The sequence below is a fragment of the Podarcis bocagei genome (genome assembly GCF_964188305.1).
Source record: "Podarcis bocagei genome assembly, chromosome: 7".
Classification (NCBI taxonomy): Eukaryota; Metazoa; Chordata; class Lepidosauria; order Squamata; family Lacertidae; genus Podarcis; species Podarcis bocagei.
In genome coordinates, this window is record NC_138132.1 from 8,526,331 (window position 1) to 8,553,819 (window position 27,489).

Consider the following 27,489-nt stretch of genomic DNA (forward strand, 5'->3'; position numbering starts at 1 on the left):
CCATGATGTGCCCCTCTAGGTCCCTCAGAAAACCTACGCAGCTAAGCGTTTAAGCTTCATTGGCTTCTCAGCTTTATATCTGGATCTCGGCCACAAAACTTAAGCTTTCAGGGCTGATTCATACTGGGTTTCGCCGGGATTTGGCCAGCGTTTGAGGCAGCTAACTCGTAAAATGTGAAGGGGAGACGCACGTCTCTTAAATAAAAGGAGGGGTCGGCAGCTGGACTGCTCAAGGGCCCCATCCTGCCCCCCTCCCAGTATCACCAGTGGCCTTCCCAGCTGCCTTCCCAGAGACAACATATGAAAGGGGGGAGAGTTCCCTCCCCCCCCCCGTCACCATCTTTTTAAAGCAATCTTCCTTTACAGGGAAGTTGTTGACCAAAAAGACATCATCCACAAAAAACAACCCCCCAAGAAACAAAACACTAAATTTTATTTACACACAGAGAAAGGATATCTTTACAGGAATACAAGATTGGCAGTGTCAATGCAGACTCCAGAGTTTTGCAGCGGAACCCGGACTCCTGAGAAGTCGACTGTACAAAAACCATAATAAATACCTCTCCTTTAAAAATGGACGGGATTAGAAAGGGGTGGCAGCAGGGGGGGCGAGAGGGAGGGAGACCATTTTAGCGGTTTTTCGTGCAGCTGGGGAAAGAGAGTTAAGAATCATGGGCACCCCAAACTCTGTTCAAAGGCAGTGTTAACTTCCCCAGGTTTTCCCTGGAGGATGAAAATGGAGCAGATCACACAGTCCTGGGGTTGGAGCCGGACCGGATGTTGGGGTGTTGGGAATGTGGGGTGCATTTGAGCGGGACCTTTCTGCCGAAAGAGAGACAAAATGGCCGCCCTCCTTCACACCGTCGTCATGACTTTGAGGGAGCCTGAGCGGAAGCGCATGATCTTCTTCTTCAGCGCGTGCGAGGCCTTGATCTTAACGAAGACCTTGGGCTGCCCGCCCGCCGCCTTCCCCGGCCCGGAGGCCGATACGAGCTGCGGGGAGAGCTGCTGTGGCCACACCAGGCCGCCGCTCTCGTCCGTGTCGCTGGACGCCCCGCTGCTGTAGGCCGGAGGCGAGTCCCCCTCGCTCAGGCTCGACTCGCTGTCGCCGTAAACAAGGCCTTCCTCCAGGCGGCACATGGGCGCTTGCCGGGCCGGCTCGGCCGAGCATTCGGAGTCGCTCCCGGCATAGCTGTACCCCACCGGCCCGGCCCCCCGACGGCTCCGGCGCGGCTCGGCGGCGCTCCCGACGGCGGCCTCCTCCTGGCAGATCTCCGCCGTCGAGCGCCACTTGCGGTAGCCGCTGGCCACGTTGCCGTGAGGCCGCCTCGGGCGGGCTGGCTTGCTGGCGGCCTCGTCCTGCTCAGCCGTGCCATACTTGACCCCCGGTTTGTTGAGGAGGCTGTTCTCCGACTGCGAGCGAGCTGCCTTCCTCGACCTGGGGGAGCTTTTCCGGCCGCCCCCTTTCCTCCCCGCCGCCTCGCCGCTGCCCTCCTCGCTGAAGCGGCATTTCTTGGGGGGCGCCGACACCCGTGGTCGCTCCCTGGGCAGCAAGGGGACCCGTTCCGGTGACAGTTCCACGGAGCGCCCCTTGGTCAGAGGAGGGGGCTTCTTTTTGCCAGGCCGCAGGGCCTGCTGCGCCCGGGGAGGCTGCTGAGCTGGGATGTAGTGGGCCTTGACCATCAGGCAGGCCCCGTCCTCAGACTCGTAGGAGGCCAGGTCCTGGTTGCTGCCAGGGGCCACTCTGTCGTCTCTATCCAGCAGCGGGGACGATGGGTAGGTCGCTTCATACTGGTCAGCGGACGGAGGTCTCATATGGGCCAGGGCCTGCAGCTTGGGGGGCTTCTTGAGGCTGGCGTGGGGTGGGCTGTAGTCCTCAGAGGCTGCTTTGGCCGCCAGCGTCCTCTCAGCCGCGGCATCCCAGGAGGACCAGATCCGCGTGGCCGCCGCAGCCCCCCCTTCATGGCCGCAGGGCGAAGGGGTGCTGCTGCCCCTCTCCACGGCCGGAGGGTGTTTGCGTTCAGCCGGCGGGGGGAGAAGCTCCAGAGGCCTCTTGCACAGGCTGTTTTGCCTGGCCACACCGCCCTTGGCGGGCGGCTCTGAACCCAGGCTCGTCCGGGGCTTGCTGCCCCTCACCAGCTGGCTGCGGCGGCGGACGAGCCGGGAGATGTAGCTCTCCACTTTGTGGCAGTGCGAGGCGGCGGCTTCCGAGTAGAACTGGAACTCGCCGCCGTAGGCGTCCAGGCCCCCGTCCCCGTCTGCGGGGTAGGCCTGGGAGGCGGCCGAAGAGAAAGCGGGGTCTTCGTAGAGGTGGCTCCGCAGCAAGGGGTTCTGCAGGGCCACGGCATGGAGAGGGCTGGGGTACAGGAAAGGGTCTGGCGGGTAGCTGGGGGGCTCTTCGGCGTAGTCGTGGGAACTGGAGTAGGGGGCAGAGAAGGAGCGGGGCACTGTGCTCCGATGGGGCCCGTCTTTGCTGCTGTTGCCCACATCGCCTGGGAACCGAGGCGGGAAGAAAAGGAGACAGAGAGAGAGAGAAAGAGGTTGGCTGAAACTCTCTGGCCACATTGCCGTCTTACATTTAAAAAGTGGCATGACGCCATTTTAAACATGGCTTCCTCCAAAGAATTCTGGGAGCAGTAGTTCGTTGAGGGTGCTAGCAGCTGTTAGGAGACACCCCCACCCAACCACCATTCCCCTCCCAGAACTTCAATTCCCTGTTCCATATGAAGAGGGATTGCTTGCTAAAGCACTCTGGGAATTTAAGCTCTAGCGGGGGGAGGGGGGTCTCCTAACCGCTCTCAGCACCCTCAACAAACTACTGCTCCCAGAATTCTTTGGGGGAAGCCATGACAATTTAAAGTGGTGTGATTTTGGACGTGTCACCTGCCTTTTTATTTATTTATGATTTTCAGTTTTATACATTTCCATAGTTTTACAATCATTTCAACATTTCAAAACTTGACTTCCTTCCCCCTCCTCCTGCGGTTCCTTAAATTTATTTTAAATATTCTCTGCATATCCAAATTAAATTAATTAGCTCATTTATTCATCTACCGTACTTTAAATATATACTCTTATAAAACTTCAGGTTATTACAATAATCCTGTCAATGTTCTTATCTGTTTACAGTTTGTAAATATTCAATAAACCATTTCCATTCTTTTATTAAAACTTGTTATCTTGATTTCTTATTTTTCTGGTAAGTTTTGCCATCTCTGCATATTCCATAAGTTTTTATATCCATTCTTCTTTTGCTGGGAATTCTTCTTCTTTCCACTTTTGAGCAAGTAACATTCTTGAATAAATTTCTATACAGTTTGGGTAGTTCTGTCCCTATACTTCCCAAAAGGAAAGCTTTTGGGCTTTTGTTTATTTGTTTATTTGTTTTTTTACAAACGTTATTTTAAACATCTATTTCAGTTCATTATATATCATTTCCCAGTAAGCTTGTGTCACCGGCCTTGGGCGTCATCTACACTGTACCTTTAAAGCAGTACCATGGATGCTCGGGTTGCGAAAGTGATCTGCGCGGGATGCATGTTCACAACCCGCAGCGGCACATCTGCGCATGTGTGGGTTGCGATTTGGCACTTCTGTGCATACGCAACCCCCAAAACCCGCAAGTAACCCATTCCGGTACTTCCAGGTTTCGGCGGGTCCGTAACCTGAAAAAACGCAACCTGAAGCGTCTGTAACCCAAAGTATGACTGTATTGTACCACATTGAACAGTCCTGGCTGCCCACCCCCCAGAATCCTGGGAGGGCTATGTTTTCAGGGTGCTGAAAACTATTAGGAGACCCCCATATTATCCTCAGAGGGGTACAATTCTCAGAGTGATTTAACAGCCAGTCCCCCTTTGCAAGGAACTCTGGGAATGTGGGGGTGTCTCCTTGCAACTCTCAGTCCCTTTAACAAACTACAGCTCCCAGAATTTCGGGGGGGGAGCCAGGCCTGCTTTAAAGTGGTGCTTTAAAAGTCGTGACCTGACTTCCACATGAGTTAGGACTCAGAACCCTCACCCTCCAATACCCTCCTTCCGCTGCCCCTTACTCACCCACGGACTTGGGGCGCTCATTGGCGTAGCCCAAACGGGACTCTGGACGGCCGATCCGGGAGTAGGACCCCGAGGCTGACGGGAAGCCGGAAGAGGAGTCCCCAAACCCGGAGGCAGGAGAATCGGAGGCCACCGCCGACTGCGTCCCCTCGTAGAAACCTGGCGGCAGAAACAGGCATCTAGGGTTATCCTTTTGCCTCGCACACCCCCCCAATGTCCTCTACTTGCCAGCCTAGCAGAGGGGCTGGCTGGCCTTATTGCAAGCAGGCCCAGCAGTGGGGTGGGTGAGGGTCAAGTTGTTTGGATGACCTTTGCGGAGCCTGGAAGGGAAGGTGCAGACCCCTTCACGGCCTAGGACCCTCGTACCCACGGGACCGCTTCTCCTGGTATGCCCCGCGGAGGACCTTAAGGTCCATAAATAGCAACACCCTAGAGGTCCTGGGCCCTAAGGAAGTCAGATCAGCCTCAACCATAGGCAGGGCCTTTTCAGCACTGGCCCCGACCTGGTGGAACGCTCTGTCTCATGAGACCAGGACCCTGCAGGATCTGATTTCTTTCCGCAGGGCCTGTAAGTCAGAGTTGTTCCGCCTGGCCTTTGGCTTGGAATCAACTTGATCCCCTCCCCCTCTTTCCTTTCTCTTTCTCTGATGGAACGCCTATTTGGGGACTTCCCTGGCTTTTTTCTGGCCCACGTAGGACCAGTCTGGATAGTCGGCCTTGGTGAAGACTTGACGTTTTCATCCCCAAAAAAGTTTTTGATTTGAGTTCCTCCTGAAATGAAGCTGCATTTTAATGTTGTATTTTAATCTTGTTTTTAAGTTGTACAGTGGTACCTCGGGTTAAGTACTGAATTCGTTCCAGAGGTCCGTTCTTAACCTGAAGCACCACTTTAGCTAAATGGGGCCTCCCACTGCAGCCATGCCGCCACCACGCGATTTCTGTTCTCATCCTGAAGCAAAGTTCTTAACCCGAGGTACTATTTCTGAGTTAATAATAATAATACTAATTTTATCTATACCCCGCCCTCCCCAGCCAAGGCCGGGCTCAGGGCGGCTAACAAGCAATAATAAAAACAAGCTGAATGAATACAACTTTAAAACAAAATTAAAATACAAGATTAAAATATTGAAACATTAAAATATTAAAATGTAGCCTCATCACAGGAGGAGAAAGGAAAAAGGAAAAAGAAAGAGGAGGAGGGAATCAAATTGGCTCCAAGCCAAAGGCCAGGCGGAACAACTCTGTCTTACAGGCCCTGCGGAAAGAAATCAGATCCCACAGGGCCCTGGTCTCATGAGGCAGAGCGTTCCACCAGGCCGGGGCCAGTGTTGAAAAGGCCCTGGCTCTGGTTGAGGCTAATCTAACTTCCTTAGGGCTCGGGACCACTAGGATGTTGCTATTTATAGACCTTGAGGCTCTCCGTGGGGCATACCGGGAGAGGCGGTCCCGTAAGTACGAGGGTTAGCGGAGTCTGTAACCTAAAGCGTATGTAACCCGAGGAACCACTGTATTTCAATCAATTGTTTTTATACCTGGTGTTAGCCGCCCTGAGCCCGGTCTTGGCTGGGGAGGGCGGTGTATAAATTATTATTATTATTATTATTATTATTATTATTATTATTATTATTATTATTATTAAAAACTGTCTGTGACCAAGAAGAGAGCATTTATTCGGGGAGAAGCAACAGGCCAACAATAGGGAAGCGACCAGGGGGGCTGCAGTTGTGGGGTGGGGCTTTTCCCTTACCTGAACTGGGCCAGCTGTCCGTCTCGCCTGCCTCCCCGCAGGTCTTCTCAGGGTATAGTCTCAGCAGCCCCAGCTGCTGCTCCAGCTCCCACATCAAACCGGGCAGGGCATCCTGCAAGAAGAGCAGCAGCAGAGAAGATAATAATAATAATAATAATAATAATAATAATAATAATAATAATAATAATAATAATAATAATTTATTATTTGTACCCCGCCCATCTGGCTGGGCCTCCCCAGCCACTCTGGGCGGCTTCCATAGAAACCAAAAAACACTAAAATATCATACATTAAAAACTTCCCTGAACAGGGCTGCCTTCAGATGTCTTCTGAATGTCAGGTAGTTGTTTATCATTTTGACATCTGGTGGGAGGGCGTTCCACAGGGCGGGCACCACTACCAAAAAGGCCCTCTGCCTGGTTCCCTGTAGCTTTGCTTCTCGCAGTGAGGGAACCGCCAGAAGGCCCTCGGCGCTGGACCTCAGCGTCCGGGCAGAACGATGGGGGTGGAGACGCTCCTTCAGGTATACTGGGCCAAGGCCGTTTAGGGCTTTAAAGGTCAACACCAGCACTTTGAATTGTGCTCGGAAACGTACTGGGAGCCAGTGTAGGTCTTTCAAGACCGGTGTTATGTGGTCTCGGCGGCCACCCCCAGTCACCAGTCTAGCTGCCGCATTCTGGATTAGCTGTAGTTTCCGAGTCACCTTCAAAGGTAGCCCCACGTAGAGCGCATTGCAGTAGTCCAAGCAGGAGATAACTAGAGCATGTACCACTCTGGCGAGACAGTCCACGGGCAGGTAGGGTCTCAGCCTGCGTACCAGATGGAGTTGGTACCTGCCCTGGATACAGAATTGACCTGCGCCTCCATGGACAGATAAAAGTGGCTCAAAGAATCAGGGATTTAGGATGCACAAAAAGTCCACCCCACCCCTCATCTGGATCTCTGCACAACTGCCACAAGGCCACAGACCAAGACATATGATGTGGTCTTTGCGGAGAAAACCACGGCATGCTTTCCCTTAAAAAATAAATAAACACAGCGATCTAGTCCTCATTGTTGCACACAAACAAGGAACAATAAGGGTTGTGGTTTTTTTGCAGGGGTATTTCAAATGTGTACAACTGATGGAACAACTGATTGGTTCAAAATTGGGAAAGGAATACAACAAAGCTGTATATTGTCTCCCTGCTTATTTAACTTATATGCAGAATTCATAAGGTTGGGCTGGATGAATCCCTAGCCGGAATTAAGATTGCCGGAAGAAATATCAACAACCTCAGATATGCAGATGACACAACCTTGATGGCAGAAAGTCAGGAGGAATTAAAGAACCTTTTAATGAGGGAGAAAGAGGAGAGCGCAAAATATGGTTTGAAGCTCAACATCAAAAAAACGAAGATCATGGCCACTGGGCTCATCACCTCCTGGAAAATAGAAGGGGAAGAAATGGAGGCAGTGAGAGATTTTACTTTCTTGGGCTCCATGATCCCTGCAGATGGTGACAGCAGCCACGAAATTAAAAGACGCCAGCTTCTTGGGAGAAAAGCAATGACAAACCTAGACAGCATCTTAAAAAGCAGAGACATCACCTTGCCAACAAAGGTCCGTATAGTATTTTCTTTTCTTTTTTGAAAAGATATTTATTAGACATTTTCGGACAATAAAAAGTTACAAAATTATAAATAAGAAAATAAAAAAGCATAACAATACTAGAAGACAAAAACAATACAAAAAAGAGATACAAAGACAGAGCACATAAAAAGTAAAAAAGGAAATTTTAAAAAAGGAAAAATAATCAATATTTTCATGTCTTATGTTTCATTTACTTATTTCCTGACCTCCTCACACCCCCCTCTTCTGTATTCCAGTTCACATAGTTAGTTCAGCAAATCCTTCCCCTCTATCATTTATCTTTACTTATTGTCTTAACCTATTATAACTATATATTTCCAGCCATTGTCAATCCGCATTTACATATTCTTATTCATCTTTTTACCAATGCCGCTTATTTTCAATCCAACATCCCTTCAACATTCATTAATTTTACAGTATTTCTGCAAATAGTCTTTAAACTTCTTCCAGTCTTCTTCCACCACCTCTTCTCCCTGATCTCGGATCTGCCGGTCATTTCTGCCAGTTCCATGTAATCCATCACCTTCATCTTCCATTCTTCAAGAGTGGGCAAATCTTGTGTCTTCGAATACTTTGCGATCAATATTCTTGCTGCTGTTGTTGCATACATAAAAAAAGTTCTGTCTTTCTTTTGAATTCTGGTGCTGGAGGAGACTCTTGAGAGTCCCATGGACTTCAAGAAGATCAAACCTCTCCATTCTGAAGGAAATCAGCCCTGAGTGCTCACTGGAAGGACAGATCCTGAAGCTGAGGCTCCAATACTTTGGCCACCTCATGAGAAGAGAAGACTCCCTGGAAAAGACCCTGATGTTGGGAAAGATGGAGGGCCCAAGGAGAAGGGGATGACAGAGGACGAGATAGTTGGATAGTGTTCTCGAAGCTACCAGCATGAGTTTGACCCAACTGCGGGAGGCAGTGGAAGACAGGAGTGCCTGGCGTGCTCTGGTCCAGGGGGTCACGAAGAGTCGGACACGACTAAATGACTAAACAACAACAACATCTCTCCTTGGTTGTGTTTTAGCACTAGAGGGACCCCATGGCAGTCTTCTCACCAAACTTGGCACAACCCAAACGATTGGTCCCCCGCTGCCGTTTCTCCTTGTGAGATTTTTTGGGGAGTCTCAGACGTTTCCCCCAAGCCCTGTTGCGACTGGGCTAATCCCTGCTGCCCCAAGCAGCAGATGTGGGGTTGGTGGAAGGGAACAGGGAAGGGTGGCGCACGCCAGGGGAAAATGTCGCTTTTCAGCAAACAAACTCTTTGCCCTGTTTCCAAAGCTTGATGCCTACGCCAGGCCGGGCAAACTCCCCTACCGAATCCTCATTTTCTGGCACTGCGTTCCAAACCTAAGAAGTAAGGAGAGCTAAGAGTACCCCTGAGCAGGTGCAAAGTGCATTTCCCTAACCATGCAACGTCTAGACAGGTTTCAGTGCCACAGCAACTGCTAAAGTCGTAGAACGAACCCTGGCTTTTTCCGTTGAATGGTCAGGTAGCGTTTGATTTGGGATACCTCTCGCTTTTTAAAATTGCATTTTAACCTGTATTTTAAATTGGGGTTTTTTTCCTATTATGTTTTTTACTGTAATTTTACTGGTTAGCTGCCATGAGCCCGGCTCTGGCTGGGGTGGGTGGGGTATATATAAAATTTATTATTATTACTATTATTATTATTATTATTACCCAAGACGTTGGAGCCATGCTCAAGGGAGACAGTGCAAGACAACATCTTATGCTTAGACCTCCTTCATTGCAGCAAAACAGTGAGCGGGCTGAACTATTCTTCCTTTTTCTGAGCACGTGACTTCTGGAGTGCGTGTTCCCCTCCTTCGAGAAAAGAGACAGATCTCCTCCCGAATTCGTGGAGCAAAGGATAGAATCAGCAAGGGGGGACCCCCCGCTGCCAACAAATGGGGTCAGAAGTCCAACTGCACACACAAACACACCACCTTTGTAGACAGCTGGAACTTGAACCCCAGGCACCAGGAGAGGGGTATGTGTGTGTGTGTGTGTGTGTGTGTGTGTGTGTGTGTGTGTATAGAAGCATAGGCTGGGAAGAAGAAGGAAATTGAGTGGGCTACAGGGTGACATTTGACCGCTAGGCAGATGGGTGCGCAGGGGACAAAAAGGACTCATTTAAGATCGTCACTCAAACTCCGGTCTGGAAACAAAGGGGCAAAATTCTCACCGCGCCAAAGGAAAAGGAGAATGTGTGTGTGTGTGTGTGTGTGTGTGAGAGAGAGAGAGAGAGAGAGAGAGAGAGAGAGAGAGAGAGAGAGAGAGAGAGAGAGAGCCTTCACACCATTCATTTATACTTCAACTAGTAGTTATGGCTTGCCCCAAAGAATTCTGGGAGCTGTTACTTGTTTAGGGTTCTGCTGAGAGTTGTTAGGATACCCCCCTGCTCCCCTCTCAGAGCTATAATTCCCAGAGTTCCTTGTGAAGAGGGATTGACTGTTAAACGACTCTGGGAATTGTAGTTCTGGGAGGAGCGCAGGGTTCTCCTTAACAACTCCCAACACCCTTCACCAAAGACAGCTCCCAGAATCTTTTGGGGAGTGGGGAAGCCATGGCTGGTTGAAGTGGGATCACAGTGCTGCAAAATTATTATTATTATTATTATTATTATTATTATTATTATTATTATTATTAATACCCCGCCCATCTGGCTGGGTTTCCCCAGCCACTCTAGGCAGCTTCCAACGAAACACTAAAATACAATAACCTGTTAAACATTAAAAGCTTCCCTAAACAGGGCTGCCTTCAGATATCTTCTAAAAGTTTGGTAGTTGTTTTTCTCTTTGACATCTGGTGGGAGGGCGTTCCACAGGGCGGGTGCCACCACCGAGAAGGCCCTCTGCCTGGTTCCCTGTAACTTGGCTTCTCACAGCGAGGGAACCGCCAGAAGGCCCTCGGCGCTGCACCTCAGTGTCCAGGCTGAATGATGGGGGTGGAGACGCTTCTTCAAGTATGCTGGGCCTTTGAGGCTGTTTAGGGCTTTAAAGGCAGACACTTTGAATTGTGCTCGGAAACGTACTGGGAGCCAATGTAGATCTTTCAAGACCAGTGTTATGTGGTCTATTATTATTATATTTGTATGCGGCCCATCTGACCGGGTTGCGCCAACCACTCTGGGCGGCTCCCAACAGAATATTAAAAACATGATAAAAGTGTTTTACGTGGCTTGGAATGAGGATTAAACAAATGAATGGAGAACTCTATGCAAGAGGGCTGTGGTTTTCTTTTGCCAACCATTCCACATGCCAACACCAAGCGCAAGGAATTGTGGGGCAATAAGCCACAGCACCCTTTGAGTTCAGGGAGCACTTTGGCATCTGTGCTTGGTTGGATGGGGGGGGGGTTGGACTAGGGGGAGGTTGAGGTTTTGTTTATTTGCTAATCAGTGGGTCAGAGTATTGCTTTGTTTAAGGTAAAGGTAAAGGGACCCCTGACCATTAGGTCCAGTCATGGCCGACTCTGGGGTTGCAGCGCTCATCTCGCTTTATTGGCCGAGGGAGCCAGCGTACAGCTTCCGGGTCATGTGGCCAACATGACTAAGCCGCTTCTGGCAAACCAGAGCAGCGCACGGAAACGCCCTTTACCTTCCCGCCAGAGCGGTACCTATTTATCTACTTGCACTTTGAGGTGCTTTCAAACTGCTAGGTGGGCAGGAGCTGGGACCGAGCAACGGGAGCTCACCCTGTCACGGGGATTCGAACCGCCGACCTTCTGATCGGCAAGTTCTAGGCTCTGTGGTTTAACCCACAGAGCCACCCGTCTATTGCTTTGTTAACTATTTAATAATTCCTTGATACTATTTGTAGGGGTGGTATTTCCCCCCCATGAGCGTTACGTTATATGTTATCTTTGACACCTCGGTAGAGCAGGGGGCTCTTAATCTCAGCGCCGTGGGTTCGAGCCACACATGGGGCAAAAGGATTCCTGTGTTTCAGGGGGTCTGACTATTGTCATCTTGTCCAGTGATGTCATGTTCAGCCAGACACACGAAAGGAGGCAGGGAAAGAGCAGGCTTGGCGGGGGTGGGAAGCCCTTCCCGCTTTGCGATGCAAGTTTGGAAGGGGAGGGAGAGCGCCCTAAATGTAGCTCACCTAATCTGCATGATTGCAGCGGCCCATTTTGAACGCTGTGCAAATTAGCTTGGAGGCAGATTTCAGAAGGCCGCAGATACAGCAAGCCAGCAGGCCAATTTGAAATCTGCATGTATTTGAATGAATTAGCACATGTGCATTTTGAACCACAGACAGAGGGAAGTTGCCTTACAATGCATGGTAGACCATTGGTCCATTCCTACACCAGGGAAGAGGTACCTCAGACCAGGGGAATAAATGCTGGCCTTCTAGGTTTTACTGTCTGGGTCAGGGGTCTGCAACCCGCGGCTCCGGAGCCGCATGTGGCTCTTTTACATCTTTGCCGTGGCTCCGGGGCGGATACTAGCGAGGGGAGGAGGCGCATTGTGCGCCCCGACACTCCTCACTGTGGCGGGCGCTGTACTGGCTGTGACGTCGCATGGGGGCGGTGCGTGCGTTAGTCACGCACCGTCCCAACGTCACCTTCCCGCCCGCTGTCAGATCGTGGCTCCGGAGATATATTTGTTTTAAATGTCGCAAAGGTTTTGCGGCTCCCAGTTGTTGTTTTTTCTTCGGAAACAGGTCCAAGTGGCTCTTTTTGTCTTAAAGGTTGCAGACCCCTGTTCTGGGTTTTAGGTCTCTCCCCCAGGGCATGCAGCTGGCAGCTAAATAAATAACCACTAAGAAAAGGCAAAGGTGGCGTTAAACAGCAACTTTTACACCTTGCCAACTTGCTCTTGCCAACCTGGGGTGGCAAGAGCTTTCGGATATGCTCTGTCCTGGGGTGAAATTCAATTTGGTTTGCATTTAAAGGCAAATCTACCTAATCTGCCTTTTCCAAAATGATATGCAAACTGGAACACAATCCACCCATCAAAATTCACACTTCTCTGAATTTTGCAGTGTCGTTCTCCAGCCGGGTAGCGTGTACAAAAACCCATCTGCCAGGGTAAAGCGCTCATATTTAAAATGTATATATCAGTGAAAATAACATCAAAAAATGCATGATGTCGGGGAAAATGGCTTTGCAAAAATGGGTAAATTAGGAGAAATTTGCACCAAAATGCTGTTGACTTTTCATGAGGACCTGCTGATGCGGAAACATGAAAAATTGAACTTAAGACGGGATAAATGAGAAACCAAGAGAAACTGAAACTTACAGATCTTCCCAACTCCAGGTCCTACCTCAAATGAATGGGGTACCATTTTTTGGTAGGCTCACATACTGGCAAAATCAGACTGAATAATAAAAACTGTGATGCAACAAACGTATTCCCCGTCCCCTGCAAAATTGGAGTTTTTGCAGTAAGGAAAGTGATGGGGAAACCCGCTGAGAAGTGTGGCCTAATATTTGCTTGATGCGATGTCAGTGTATCTGGCTGTTAACCAAAAGGCTGGTGGTTTGGGTTCACCCAGGGATGGCTTGCAGTTCTACAATTCTATGATTTCCCACCAACAAATCGTGATGAATGCTAACTAAATAGCCAACATTGCATGAAATCTGAGGAGAGGTTAGACAAACAAATCAGGATGAGCACCCAGTATTCAGGTTGTGTGGAAACAGCCCCTGAAGTCCCCTAACATTGAACCACTTATTCACAAGGGTCTAATCCGTGACCACTGACAGGTTGTGCCTCCGTAGCAGTGACCAGAGGACAGTGGCGTAGCGTGGGTTGTCAGCACCCGGGACAAGGCAAGTAATTTGCGCCCCCTAACCCGTGGATTTGCGCCCCCTAACCCGTGGATTTGCGCCCCCTAACCCTAACCCCCAGGTGTTGCGCCCGGTGTGGCTGGCCCCCCCTGCACCCCCCACGCTACGCCACTGCCAGAGGAGCAGTGACTGCTGGGAGAAGATGCGCCCTGGTGCACCTGTGGCGGCACAACCAGACGCCTTCATTTGCCCCTGCTGCCACAAAACATGTCTCTCCCACAGCCTTCAAAATTCGCCAGCTGCATTTTGCATCTGGCTATCGGCCACTGGCGACCAAGTGAAGTTGCCCGGGCACCAGGATGGCGCCTGATGTCTCCACCACCTGCAGGTTGCGTGCCTGGGGATCCTCAGATCCGGACTGTTTTCACATACGAGCAACCCGTCCCGTAGAATTCTATCCATTTGATCTGCCCAGTCAAAACGTATTTCAGGAACCGAAAAGTCGGGTTGAAAAATACGACTTCCGAGCGGTCTGTCCCCCAAATGACAACTGGACATTCCGTTTTGGCGACCGTAACCCTGGTTTAAGGAGCCTTTTGGCGCCTAGCTTATATATCTGAGTTTCTAACACAGCTCTGCCGTTTCAGCCTCTACAGCCACAGCAGGCGCTGTGATTCCCCAACGGTTTGACTTCACCCCCAAAGGCGAACTCCTCCATTGTCTCCCGAGACAGACGGATGCCAACCAAGCTACCAATGGTCCAATGGGCAGGCCCTTGAAGTCCTTCTGTCAATCAACACTAGCTACCAACAATCAAGGAACCTCAATGAATCTCACCGGATACAGATGACGACTTTTGGTTCCAACGTTCCCCAATAGCGCAGCAGTAGTGGAAGCCTGCCTTATTCCCCATAGCAAATGGATTTCCACCCATGTAAAATTTATTTTCCTCTGATCTCCTCTCGCCTAGCCCCAGCCGCTGTTCTTATGCCTATAAATTTCTAATCCCTCCTGGAATCCTGTTAAGCTCAAAGCTATCTGGCTGGTAAGACGGGCCAATACACACAAACATTTAAATCTGCGCAAAGGAGGTTTTGCACAAGCCAATTGCCAGAGGGGCTTTGCACGGAAAACTCTGCGTGAAAGCTGCATCCCATGATGATCAAGACCAGAGGTCAGCAAGCTTTTCCAGCTGTGGGCCGGTCCACCGTCCCTCAGACCATGTGGGGGGCCGGACTATATTTTGGAAAAAATAATAATGAACAAATTCCTATGCCCCACAAATAACCCAGAGATGCATTTTAAATAAAAGGACACATTCTACTCATGTAAAAATACGCTGATTCCCGGACTGTCCGTGGGCCAGATTGAGAAGGCGATTGGGCTGGATCCGGCCCCTGGGCCTTAGGTTATCTACCCCTGATCAAGACCCTTTTTCAAGGCTGGATCTCTGCCAGATCTTTGCAAGCAACAAGGCTCGGACCACAACATCGCCGGCTGGACTTGGGAACTGCCTCCATTGCTCTCCTTGTTTGGAATATCGGAGCAGATATAAAAACAATGGACTGCTTCTGGGCCGCCAAGTCATTTAGGCCCCAGAAACAATTGGGATCAGCTGGAAAATTAAGCAAGCTACTTTAGATCATGGCCACTGGTCCCATCACCTCCTGGCAAATAGAAGGGGAAGAAATGGAGGCAGTGAGAGATTTTACTTTCTTGGGCTCCATGATCACTGCAGATGGTGACAGCAGCCACGAAATGAAAAGACGCCTGCTCCTTGGGAGAAAAGCAATGACAAACCTAGACAGCATTTTAAAAAGCAGAGACATCACCTTGCCAACAAAGGTCCGTATAGTAAAAGCCATGGTTTTCCCAGTAGTGATGTATGGAAGTGAGAGCTGGACCATCAAAAAGGCTGATTGCCGAAGTATGGATGCTTTTGAATTCTGGTGCTGGAGGAGACTCTTGAGAGTCCCATGGACTGCAAGAAGATCAAACCTCTCCATTCTGAAGGAAATCAGTCTTGAGTGCTCACTGGAAGGACAGATCGTGAAGCTGAGGCTCCAATACTTTGGCCACCTCATGAGAAGAGAAGACTCCCTGGAAAAGACCCTGGGATGCTGGGAAAGATGGAGGGCACAAGGAGAAGGGGACGACAGAGGACGAGATGGTTGCATAGTGTTTTCAAAGCTCCCAGCATGAGTCTGACCAAACTGTGGGAGGCAGTGGAAGACAGGAGTGCCTGGCATGCTCTGGTCCATGGGGTCACGAAGAGTCAGACACGACTAAACGACTAAACAACAACAACAACTTTAGCCCATTCCCAAAAAAAGGTATTGCAGTTCTGGGAGAGGTGAGATGGGTACTGGAATTAGGGTGAATTGAGGAACTGAGTGGCACACAGCTGCCTAATTTAAAGCGACCATAGGTTATGTGTTTCCCGATTGCAAAAATAAATATAAAAATAAGAGGGGCCGCAAAACACACACACACCCCACACACTTTTGCCCGCCAGTCAAATTTAAATCTAACCTACTTTCCACTTAGCACAGTTGTGGAGATTATTCCAGCTGCAGCTATTATAATCAGGCGAGCATCCCTCAAGGGAAAGGACTGGATAACTTCAAAGCCAGAGACTTTAGAGGCGGGGGGGGGGGATCCCATTTGCTCTGCTGTGAGTTTATTGCTCTTGGCAAGGCAAGCCTAGTATTAGACCGGTCTCTCTCTCTTACAATCCTGCTCCTAATCAGGCCACTTCTTGCCGTAAAGTGGTCATATTGCATGCTCTCCAATATTTCCTTGATTAAAAGATGGACATTCTGGTCTGTATCAGGATGTGTCCTATACACATCAATATTGGTCACTTTGAGCCAATTGCAACCTCTCCGCTGAACCTAATTCACAGGATTGTTGTAAATAAAAAAATGTGTGAGGGGTTGGGGTCATGTACACCACCTTCCACAGATAAATGGAATGAAATAAAATGGTAGCTGGAAGCTGCCTTGAGTCCTTGTCAGGGGAAAATGCAGGAGATAAATTATTATTAGGGATGCGGGTGGCGCTGTGGGTTAAACCACAGAGCCTAGGACTTGCTGATCAGAAGGTCGGCGGTTCGAATCCCCACAACGGGGTGAGCTCCCGTTGTCCAGTCCCTGCTCCTGCCAACCTAGCAGTTCGAAAGCATGTCAAAGTGCAAGTACAGTGGTGCCCCGCAAGATGAATGCCTCGCAAGACGGAAAACTCGCTAGACGAGAGTTTTCCGTTTTGGAGGTGCTTCGCAAAACGAATCTCCTATGGGCTTGCTTCGCAAGACGAAAATGTCTTGCGAGTTCCTGTGGGGTTTTTTTCCTCCCCCCCTTTTTCTAAGCCGCTTATCCGCTAAGGCGATAAGCCGCTAAAAGCCGCTAAAAGCCGCTAAAAGCCGCTAATAGCGCTAATAGCGCTAATCCGTCAATGGGCTTCTTCGCAAGACGAAAAAACCGCTAGACGAAGAGACTCACAGAAGGGATTCTTTTCCTCTTGCGAGGCACCACTGTAGATAAATAGGTACCGCTCTGGCGGGAAGGTAAACGGCGTTTCCATGCGCTGCTCTGGTTCGCTGGAAGCGGCTTGGTCATGCTGGCCACATGACCCGGAAGCTGTACGCCGGCTCCCTCGGCCAATAAAGCGAGATGAGCACCGCAACCCCAGAGTCGGCCACGACTTGACCTAATGGTCAGGGGGCCCTTTACCTTTTTAAATTATTATTATTATTATTATTATTATTATTATTATTATTATTATTAAACTGTGAGAATGAACAGGAACATAGAGACTAAATCCTATTGAACTCAGTGGGACTTAGTTCTGAGTAAAAATGCTTAGTAGGCAGACCTACTTCATTCCCCAAAAATATCAGAACCGAAACACAGCCATCTTTGCACATCATCTGAATTTTGCAATGAAGTTCTCCAGCCATGTAATGTGTCCAAAAATGTATGTATCATGGTAAAGTATGCATAAAAGTGCATATAATAGTGAAAATAGCATCCAGACATGCACTATACTAGGAAAAATTGCTTTGTAAAAAAAAAAAAGTGTGTCTTAGGAAAAATTGCATACAAACATGAATCTGTTAGGAGAAACTTGGGCTAAGATGTGGGTGAATTTTCAAGAGGACTTATTTATTTATCACAAACGGATGTGGAAATGTCGGCAGCTGAGCTTAAGAATGGAAAAATGAGAATCTGAGTGAAAGCAAATTGGATAGGTTCGCCCTTCTAAGAAGTTCCCTGCGAAGATTGTGGCTGCGGGGGGGGGGGATAACACCTCTCTGCACCCTAACGAAAAAACTACAGTTCCCAGAATTCTTTGTGGGAAGCCATGGCCGTTAGAACTGGTATCGTAGTGCTTTAAATTTATGGTGTGAATGTGGCCTTGCACCACTATCTTCGAAATCCGAAGTTGGCAACAGCACCCCAAATTCAAAACCATGAGGGACAGAACCGTGGGCATTTGATTTTTGTAAAAACGGAAGGCGACGTTTTCCTCCAATTTGTCGTGTTTCGCGCCAGGGCCTTGCACAGCAAACAGCCCCTGCGGCAAGAGCCCAGAGTTAGTGGCACACAATCGGCACAATGATGGCAGTTTCGCTTCTATGCTTCTCCTAATGAAAGGCGCTATTGGAATCGCGGCTGAGGGAGCTGCCGTCCTTCGCGACCCACTGCCAAGAGGAGGCGGCGGGTGTTGGTGGGGAGAGCAGAAAGAGGGAGAAAAGCCCATAAAATCTTGTCGGTTAGAAGCTAGGCTCCTGGTTTTGTTTTTTTTCCTGAAGGAAAGTAATGCTTGAACGGTTACGTCTGTCTTCCTGAGCTGAAAGGCAAGGAGATGGAAAAGAAAGAGGCAGCAAAGATTTCTCTCTCTCTCTCTCTCTCGTTCTCCGTTTTAAAGACCTCACAGACTGTTTTGGTTTCCCCCCACATCACCATTTCTGAAACATTCTTATTTCTGAGTGGTTCAGAAGAACAGGAGCCTGGAATTGCACACCAAATTACCGTATTTTTCGCCCCATAAGACGCACTTTTTCCCCTCCAAAAATGAAGGGGAAATCGGAGTGCGTCTTATGGGGCGAATGCCTGCAATCCTCGCGCGCCCGGCAGGAGGTCCCACCGGGTGCGCAAGGCTTGGGGCGGCAGCCTGTCGCCCGAAGCACGGGGAGCCCTCCGGAGGGCTCTCCCTGCTTCGGGCGAATGCCTGCAAGCCTCGCGCACCCGGCAGGAGGTCCCGCCCGGTGCGCGAGGCTTGGGGCGGCAGCCCGTCGCCCGAAGCACGGGGAGCCTTCCGGAGGGCTCTCCCTGCTTCGGGCGAATGCCTGCAAGCCTCGCGCGCCCGGCAGGAGGTCCCGCCCGGTGCGCGAGGCTTGGGGCGGCAGCCTGTCGCCCGAAGCACGGGGAGCCCTGAGGAGGGCTCTCCCTGCTTCGGGCGAATGCCTGCAAGCCTCGCGCGCCCGGCAGGAGGTCCCGCCCGGTGCGCGAGGCTTGGGGCGGCAGCCCGTCGCCCGAAGCACGGGGAGCCCTCCGGAGGGCTCTCCCTGCTTCGGGCGAATGCCTGCAAGCCTCGCGCGCCCGGCAGGAGGTCCCGCCCGGTGCGCGAGGCTTGGGGCGGCAGCCTGTCGCCCGAAGCACGGGGAGCCCTGGGGAGGGCTCTCCCTGCTTCGGGCGAATGCCTGCAAGCCTCGCGCGCCCGGCAGGAGGTCCCGCCCGGTGCGCGAGGCTTGGGGCGGCAGCCTGTCGCCCGAAGCACGGGGAGCCCTCCGGAGGGCTCTCCCTGCTTCGGGCGAGTGTCTGCAAGCCTCGCGCACCCGGCAGGAGGTCCCGCCCGGTGCGCGAGGCTTGGGGAGGCAGCCTGTCGCCCGAAGCACGGGGAGCCCTGGGGAGGGCTCTCCCTGCTTCGGGCGAATGCCAGCAAGCCTCGCGCGCCCGGCAGGAGGTCCCGCCCGGTGCGCGAGGCTTGGGGCGGCAGCCTGTCGCCCGAAGCACGGGGAGCCCTCCGGAGGGCTCTCCCTGCTTCGGGCGAGTGTCTGCAAGCCTCGCGCACCCGGCAGGAGGTCCCGCCCGGTGCGCGAGGCTTGGGGAGGCAGCCTGTCGCCCGAAGCACGGGGAGCCCTGGGGAGGGCTCTCCCTGCTTCGGGCGAATGCCAGCAAGCCTTGCGCGCCCGGCAGGAGGTCCCGCCCGGTGCGCGAGGCTTGGGGCGGCAGCCTGTCGCCCGAAGCACGGGGAGCCCTCCGGAGGGCTCTCCCTGCTTCGGGCGAGTGTCTGCAAGCCTCGCGCACCCGGCAGGAGGTCCCACCGGGTGCGCGAGGCTTGGGGCGGCAGCGGACTGCTTGCGCGCACCTAGAAGCTTGGGGCGCGCTGAGCTCAGCACGCCCCAAGCTCCTGGTGTAGTGCAGCGATCCGCTAGCCCTGGGAGAGCCCCGCGGCTATCCCAAGGATAGCGGACTGCTTGCGCGCACGCAGAAGCTTGGGGCGCGCTGACCTCAGCTCGTCCCAGGCTTCTGGATTAGCGCAGGGGTCCGCTAGCCCTGGGAGAGGCGCCCAGCTCTCCCACGCTAGCGGAGACCTTGCCTGCACGCAGAAGCTTGGGGCGCGCTGAGCTCCGCACGCCCCAAGCTCCTGGTGTAGCGCAGCGCACCTGGGGGGGGGGAAATAAAAAATTTTTCCTTTATTTCCCCCCCAAAAAACTAGGTGCGTCTTATGGGCCGGTGCGTCTTATGGGGCGAAAAATACGGTAAGTCAGGAACAGACATGAAAAACGGTCCTATTTTCATAGCTAGGACTCTACTTCTACCTGCTAGATTAAGAGACTCAGCAATAGGCCTGTTGTCCAGTTGATTTAGAATCCAAGGTGGTATTCTCTTCTTTAACAAACAAACATAGTAAAAAAAGGACCCGCAATTTGAGGGGTTTTGCCCTGTGTGGTGCCTTAGATCCCAACTGCACTGTGCATTTAAAGCAGGACTGTACCGCTTTAAACAGATGCGGTTTCCCCCAAAGCATCTTGGAGAATTGTAGTTTCCTGCGCAGCTCTCCCTCTCTGCTGAAGCCGGGAGAGTCTTGCTCTCCCAGCTTCAGCAAAAGGAACCCGAAGCCTTTGGAGCGCAGCGCGAGTTCCCGCTGCGCTCCAAAGGCTTCAGGCGGCTATCGCTGAAGCCTGGAGAGCGAGAGGGGTCGGTGCGCACCGTCCCCTCTTGCTCTCCAGGCTTCAGCGAAAGGAACGCGAAGCCTCCGGAGCGCGGAGGGAGCTCTCCCTCTGCGCTTCGAAGGCTTCACGTTGCTATCGCTGAAGCCAAGGAGCCTGCGTTTGCTCCATAGGACGCACACACATTTCCCCTTCATTTTTGGAGGGGGAAAAGTGCGTCCTATAGAGCGAAAAATACGGTAATTGCCAAGTAGATGGAATTGCTTAGCATGCAGCAATAGGAAAGTCAGCATCTGCACACACTTTGGCTGATCGTAAGACAGGCCTCTCCAAACATAGCAAAGGTCAGACAGAATTAAAAACAAGACCATTTACAGGCAGGCAGGGCTACACTTCAGATTGCTGGAGACTCCAGTCCCGAGAAGATCATTAACCACCCTCATTCAGAAATACCAGCTAGGGACATTTTGCCGCTTCAGGCAATAGCTTCTGCCCGCCAGACCCTCCAAGTGTCCCTATTTTCCAGGGAAGTCCTGGATTTATAAAAGGTGTTCTGGTTTCTGATCTGATCCGCTTTTCCCTAAAAGGTAAAGGGACCCCTGACAATTAAGTCCAGTCACGATCGACTCTGGAGTTGCGGCGCTCATCTCGCTTTACAGGCCAAGAGAGCCAGCGTTTGGCCGCTTCCGCAGACAGTTTTTCCAGGTCATGTGGCCAGCATGACTAAGCCGCTTCTGGCGAAACCAGAGCAGCGCGCGGAAATGCCGTTTACCTTCCCGCCAAAGTGGTACCTATTTATCTACTTGCACTATGACGTGCTTTCGAACTGCTAGGTTGGCAGGAGCAGGGACCAAACAACGGGAGCTCACCCTGTTGCAGGGATTCGAACTGCCGACCTTCCGAACGGCAATTCCAGCGGCACAGTGGTTTAAACCACAGCACCACCTGCGTCCCTTGCTTTTCCTTAGGACGTCCCTATTTTCATCACCTTGCCAACAAAGGTCCGTATAGTTAAAGCTATGGTTTTCCTAGTAGTGATGTATGGAAGTGAGAGCTGGACCATAAAGAAGGCTGATCGCCGAAGAAGTGATGCTTTTGAATTATGGTGCTGGAGGAGACTCTTGAGAGTCCCATGGACTGCAAGAAGATCAAACCTATCCATTCTTAGGGAAATCAGCCCTGAGTGCTCACTGGAAGGACAGTGAAGCTGAGGCTCCAATACTTTGGCCATCTCAGGAGAAGAGAAGACTCCCTAGAAAAGACCCTGATGTTAGGAAAGATGGAGGGCACAAGGAGAAGGGGATGACAGAGGACGAGATGGTTGGATAGTGTTCTCGAAGCTACCAGCATGAGTTTGACCCAACTGCGGGAGGCAGTGGAAGACAGGAGGGCCTGGCGTGCTCTGGTCCAGGGGGTCACGAAGAGTCGGACACGACTAAACAACTAAACAACAACAACAATTTTAATCAGAGAAATGTTGGAGGGTATGCAACCACAACTGCCATGTCCCTGCAGGAGACAGCACCCTCCTTAGCTCAAGATCTGCCCGAGGTGAATGGTTCTCCTTGCCTCATAGGCGGGCCGGCCTTTTTATTTTTATTGTATTTTTATTTATTTATTTATTTAGATTTATATGCCACCCCTTATCAAAAGATCTCGGGGCCGTTCACAAGATAAAGACACCCGAATTTGTGTGTGTGTGGCAGGATGCCCTCATAGTGCCCATAGGCACAATACTCCCTCTAAGGTCTTCCCCTATTCTAGACGTGGGGAAACTGTGGTCCTCCGGGCCTTGCTGAACTACAACTCCCATCTTCCCTGGCCATTGGCCATGCTAGCTGGGGCTGAGGGGAGTTGTATCTAGAGGGCCACAGATTCCTTGCCAAAGCTGCATACATTTAAAGCAAAACGATATCGCTTGAAACCAGCCATGGTTTCCCCCAGAGAATCCTGGGAACTGTGATTTATGGGAGTTTTCTGTATAATTTTTATTAAGTTTTTCTGTTTTACATTATAGAATATTCATTTAAACAACCTTAAAATGTCAGCGACTTCCCTTCTTCTCTTTCCATGGTTCAGTTTGCATGCCATAAATCCCTGCACATTTTACGTAAACCAAACCATTCAGTATTCCATTATTACATCCGTCAAAATTTATTTACACTGCCGAATTTATCTCAATGCTGCCAATGTTTCAGATGCACATGATTTCCCCCCATATATTCAATAAACATTTCCCAATCTTCTTTAAACGTATGTTCTTCTTGTTTTCTTATTCTGCACATATTCCATCCGCTTAAGTTGCCATTCTTCTTTGGTTGGGACCTCGCTCGCTTTCCATTTTGGGGCTAACAAAACACAGGCCGCAGTAGTGACATACCTAAATAGCCTTTTTTTGACACCTGGGAATTATCCCCAATATAAAGGACTCTGGGGGTTTTTTTGGGGGGAAGTACTTTTGATTTTTTTTCCCAATTCATTATAAATTATTTCCCAATACAGTTTTACCCTTTTTCAAGTCCGCCACATACGATGGAGTGTACCCTGATTTGCGAAGGGTGCTGAGAAGGGTGTTAGAGGTAAAGGTAAAGGGACCCCTAACCATTAGGTCCAGTCGCGGACGACTCTGGGGTTGTGGCGCCCATCTCGCTTTATTGGCCGAGGGAGCCGGCGTACAGCTTCTGGGTCCTGTGGCCAGTATGGCTAACCAGAGCAGTGCACGGAAACGCCGTATACCTTCCCGCTGGAATGGTACCTATTTATCTATTTGCGCTTTGACGTGCTTTCAAACTGCTAGGTGGGCAGGAGCAGGGACCGAGCAACGGGAGCTCACGCCGTTGCGGGGATTCGAACCGCCGACCTTCTGATCGGCAAGTCCTAGGCTCTGTGGTTTAACCCACAGCGCCACCCGCGTCCCAAGAAGGGTGCTAGGAGACCCCTATTTCCCTCACAGAGCTGCGGTTCTCAGAGTGAAGAGGGAACTGTTCTGCGAACTGCGAACACCCGTAACAAACCACGGCTCCCATAATTCTTTGGGGGAACCCATGACTGTCTAAAGCAGCGCCATTGTGCTTCAAGGCCCACAAAACCTCTCAGCCCCCTCCCCGCTTCTGTGACGGCAAAAGGTGCTTTCACCTTTCTCTCCCCGCTCTCCCACCCAAGAAATTCAGTTCATAAAACGGAAGGCAAGCCGGGACAGCAATGGTCCTCTTGACTCTTAGCCATGGTTTGGAGCACTGCTTGGAGATCTGCTGCATCCCACAGCCCTTTATTGTACCCTATTTTTCGCTCAATAGGACACATTCCCCCCCCAAAAAAATGAAGGGGAAATGTGTGTGCGTCCTATGGAGCGAATGCAGGCTCCTTGGCTTCAGCGATAGCAACACGAAGCCTCTGAAGCGCAGAGGGAGAGCTCCCCCTGCACTCCGGAGGCTTCGTGTTGCTTTTGCTGAAGCCGCCTGAAGCCTCTGGAGTGCAGGGAACTCCTGCTGCACTCCAAAGGCTTGCGGATGGCCGCCTGAAACCTGGAGAGCGAGAGGGGTGGGTGCACACCGATCCCTCTTGCTCTCCAGGCTTTGCTTCACTGGAGAGGCGCTGCACAGTTTTCCCTCTCTGCGCAGCGCCCCTTCAGCGAAGCGGGAGGAGAAATGGAAGGGGCTCCGTTTCTCCTGCCGCTTCGCTGAAGGGGCACTGAGCAGAGAGGGGGAGAATTCCCCCCCCCCCGTTCTCCCCCTCCCATGGTCCGGTGCGTCCTATAGAGCGAAAAATACGGTACAGTGGTGCCTCGCAAGACGAAAAGAATCCGTTCTCTGATTCTCTTCGTCTAGCAGTTTTTTCGTCTTGCGAAGCAAGCCCATTGAAGGATTAGCGGATTAGCGCTATTAGCGGCTTTTAGCAACTTTTAGCGGCTTATATGCTGATCGGATCAGCCGATAAGCGGCTTAGCGGCTTAGAAAAAGGGGGGGAGGGGAAAAAACCAGCAGGAACTCGCAAGACATTGTCGTCTTGCGAAGCAAGCCCATAGGAAATTCGTTTTGCGAAGCACCTCCAAAACGGAAAACTCTTTCGTCTAGCGAGTTTTCCGTCTTGTGAGGAATTCGTCTTGCGGGGCACCACTGTATGTTTGAAGTGCGCCTTGCAAACCACACTGGGAGGAAATTTATCCCGGAAAGCCATATGCAAATAGATTCAATAAATAAAGCACAGGCTACATTTCTGTAAGGCTACATGGTCGGGCGGAGGGGGTTTAAGAGGGACGCTGCCGGCTGCAGTCGTCTCCACCCTTCCTGTCGAAATATTTGGGAATCCAAATGCTCCAGGCTCTTCGAGTGCTGAAGAATTCCAAACAAATACTGTTCAACGGCAGCAGCGCTACAGCACCTCTAAGCCTTTATCCTGGCACGGCGCCATGAACATTCGTCAGAATAACAGCCGTCCTGGAAAGGATAACACTCCCATTGTCAGCCAAGGAGATGCACCAAGGCCATTTTTAATATATATATATATATATATATATATATATATATATATATATATATATTTGTATATGTGCAGAGAAGCTGCCTCCGCTGAGCACCGAAGCATCTTGTGCGAAGCCTCCCACCTCTGCTTTTGTCTATTCCGCCCCCCCTTTCTTAATTACGGAGGATATTTGCATTCCCGCCCCCTTTCTAAATAGAGATCCTTTTGTTCCTTAACAGCTGTTTTCCTACCAGAAGCTTAGAGATCAGCTTTTTTGGGGAGAAAGCCCAATATAACAAAATCTTTGCCGGTGGGGATGGGGATGCTTGCCTTTGTCCCGGCACTCGCGCATCAGTCTGGAAGTGTGTGATAAAGCGGTTATCTTGCAAACACGGCTGGGGGTTGGGGTGGGGGAGTTTCTTTCTAAGCTAGGGGCTACACCTGACTGTTGAGCTAAAAATCGTACACAGAGAGAGAGTTTGGAGAGGTGAGAGTTCACAATTCAAGAAGGACACTGACAAACTGGAACGTGTCCAGAGGAAGGCAACCAAAATGGTCAAAGGCCTGGAAACGATGCCTTATGAGGAACGGCTAAGGGAGCTGGGCATGTTTAGCCTGGAGAAGAGGAGGTTAAGGGGTGATATGATAGCCATGTTCAAATATATAAAAGGATGTCACATAGAGGAGGGAGAAAGGTTGTTTTCTGCTGCTCCAGAGAAGCGGACACGGAGCAATGGATCCAAACTACAAGAAAGAAGATTCCACCTAAACATTAGGAAGAACTTCCTGACAGTAAGAGCTGTTTGACAGTGGAATTTGCTGCCAAGGAGTGTGGTGGAGTCTCCTACTTTGGAGGTCTTTAAGCAGAGGCTTGACAACCATATGTCAGGAGTGCTCTGATGGTGTTTCCTGCTTGGCAGGGGGTTGGACTCGATGGCCCTTGTGGTCTCTTCCAACTCTATGATTCTATGATTCTATGATTCTATGAGTTCAAAAACATGTGCCAGAAACACAGATTAAGGATTGCAGACTTGGAGATGTGCCCAGGGCAAAGGCATTGCAGAGACCACACCTGAAGCTGCCCTCGCATACACCAGATCCTTCAAGTGCCCCTATTTTCCAGGGACATCCCCGGATTTACAGAAGCCATCCCGGTTTCTGATTCGATCCTGGAATATCCCGCTTTTCCTTAGGACGTCCCTGTTTTCCCAAAGTCTTTGTCGGCTCTGCCAACATCCCTTTTAACAGGGGATTCGTCCAGAGACCCTCTGCATGCAGAGCACACACTAATTTTTTATTTATTTATTTATTTATTTATTTATTTATTATTATTATTATTATTATTATTATTATTATTATTATTATTATTATTATTTATATACCACCCTATACCCAGAGGTCTCAGGGTGGTTCACAGAACAAAATCAAAATGTAAAACCACAAAATATACAGTCATACCCTCGGGATGAATACGCTTCAGCTTAAATATTTCCAGGTTGCGCTCTGCGGCGACCCGGAAGTAATGGAGCACGTTACTTCTGGGTTTCGCCGCTCGCGCATGCGCGGACGCTCAAAATGACATCGCGCGCATGCGCAGAAGCGGCGAAACACGACCCGCACATGCGCAGATGCGCAGACGCGTCTTACGTTCACTTCAGGATGTGAACGGGGCTCCGGAACGGATCCCGTTCGCATCCAGAGGTACCACTATATAATCAAAATAATGAATGAATGAAATCTTTATTGCTAAAAACCATAAGCCATCACAACTGAATCAAAATAAAAACAACAACGCAATAACCCCCCCCAAAAAACCCCACATTTTAAAAGGGCATAGGCCTCTACCACTGACCCGCACTGTCTCCCTAGGGTTGCCAATTCAGGAATGGCATAACTTGGATTAGATTTCAGCTTTGTGCCCACTGCCAAATATCAGGGCTGGCCCAAGAGATTTTGCCGTCTGAGGCAAAGGACAAGGTGATGCTCCTCCCCTCTTTATTCCATGTGCAGAAGTTGACTGGACAGGCAGTTCCGCTCAGCATCCTCCACCACCCCTAGTGTACAAGATCTGCCCTCCAACAAAGGAGAAATGGCCCGGGGAGGAACAGCCAGGGGGATGCTGCCATTGACCTCCTAGAAACAGCAGCCTGAGGCAACCACCTCCTTTCGCCTAATGGTAGGGACGGTTCTCTCCATATATCACCCAGGATGGAAAAGGTTGGGTTTTGTCATGAGAGGAACAAATCACTATAGAACAGATTGGACATTTTACAGAGAGGAGCAGCAATACCCAAAGGACAGTATCTTCTTAAAGCAGGCTGGGAAAACATACCGTATTTTTCGCTCTATAACACGCACGTAGTTTTTAGAGGAGGAAAATCCATAGGCATGCCACCCATAGGCATTTCCTCCATAAAACGCACAGACATTTCCCCTTACTTTCTAGGAGGAAAAAAGTGAGTGTTATGGTGCAAAAAATACGGTACATTCATCTCCTGGGAATCAGTTTTGCTGTGAGGGCCACTGGGGCAAGCAGAGGCAATCTATGCCAGTGCGTTGTCGTGGCTGGAGTGTCAGACTACGACTTGGGAGAGCAAGATTCGAATCCCCACCTGCCCACGAAGCTCACTGGGCCCAAAAATGGTGGGATATAAACGTGTTAAATAAATAAAAGAACCAAATG

At 50.5% G+C, this 27,489-nt stretch overlaps 1 protein-coding gene across 1 annotated transcript in view; it reads right to left on the bottom strand.

The window, feature by feature from the left end:
- Positions 1-411: 411 nt before the first annotated feature.
- The window catches only part of DACT3 (dishevelled binding antagonist of beta catenin 3), a 50,747-nt gene continuing 23,669 nt past the window's right edge, over positions 412-27,489 (bottom strand). The window contains exons 2-4 of the mRNA XM_081200329.1: positions 5,803-5,914; positions 4,056-4,214; positions 412-2,492 (exon numbers count right to left, since the gene is read on the bottom strand). Of these exons, the coding sequence (XP_081056455.1) occupies positions 856-2,492; positions 4,056-4,214; positions 5,803-5,914 (1,908 nt within the window). The 3' untranslated portion in view covers positions 412-855. The remainder of the gene's footprint in view (positions 2,493-4,055; positions 4,215-5,802; positions 5,915-27,489) is intronic.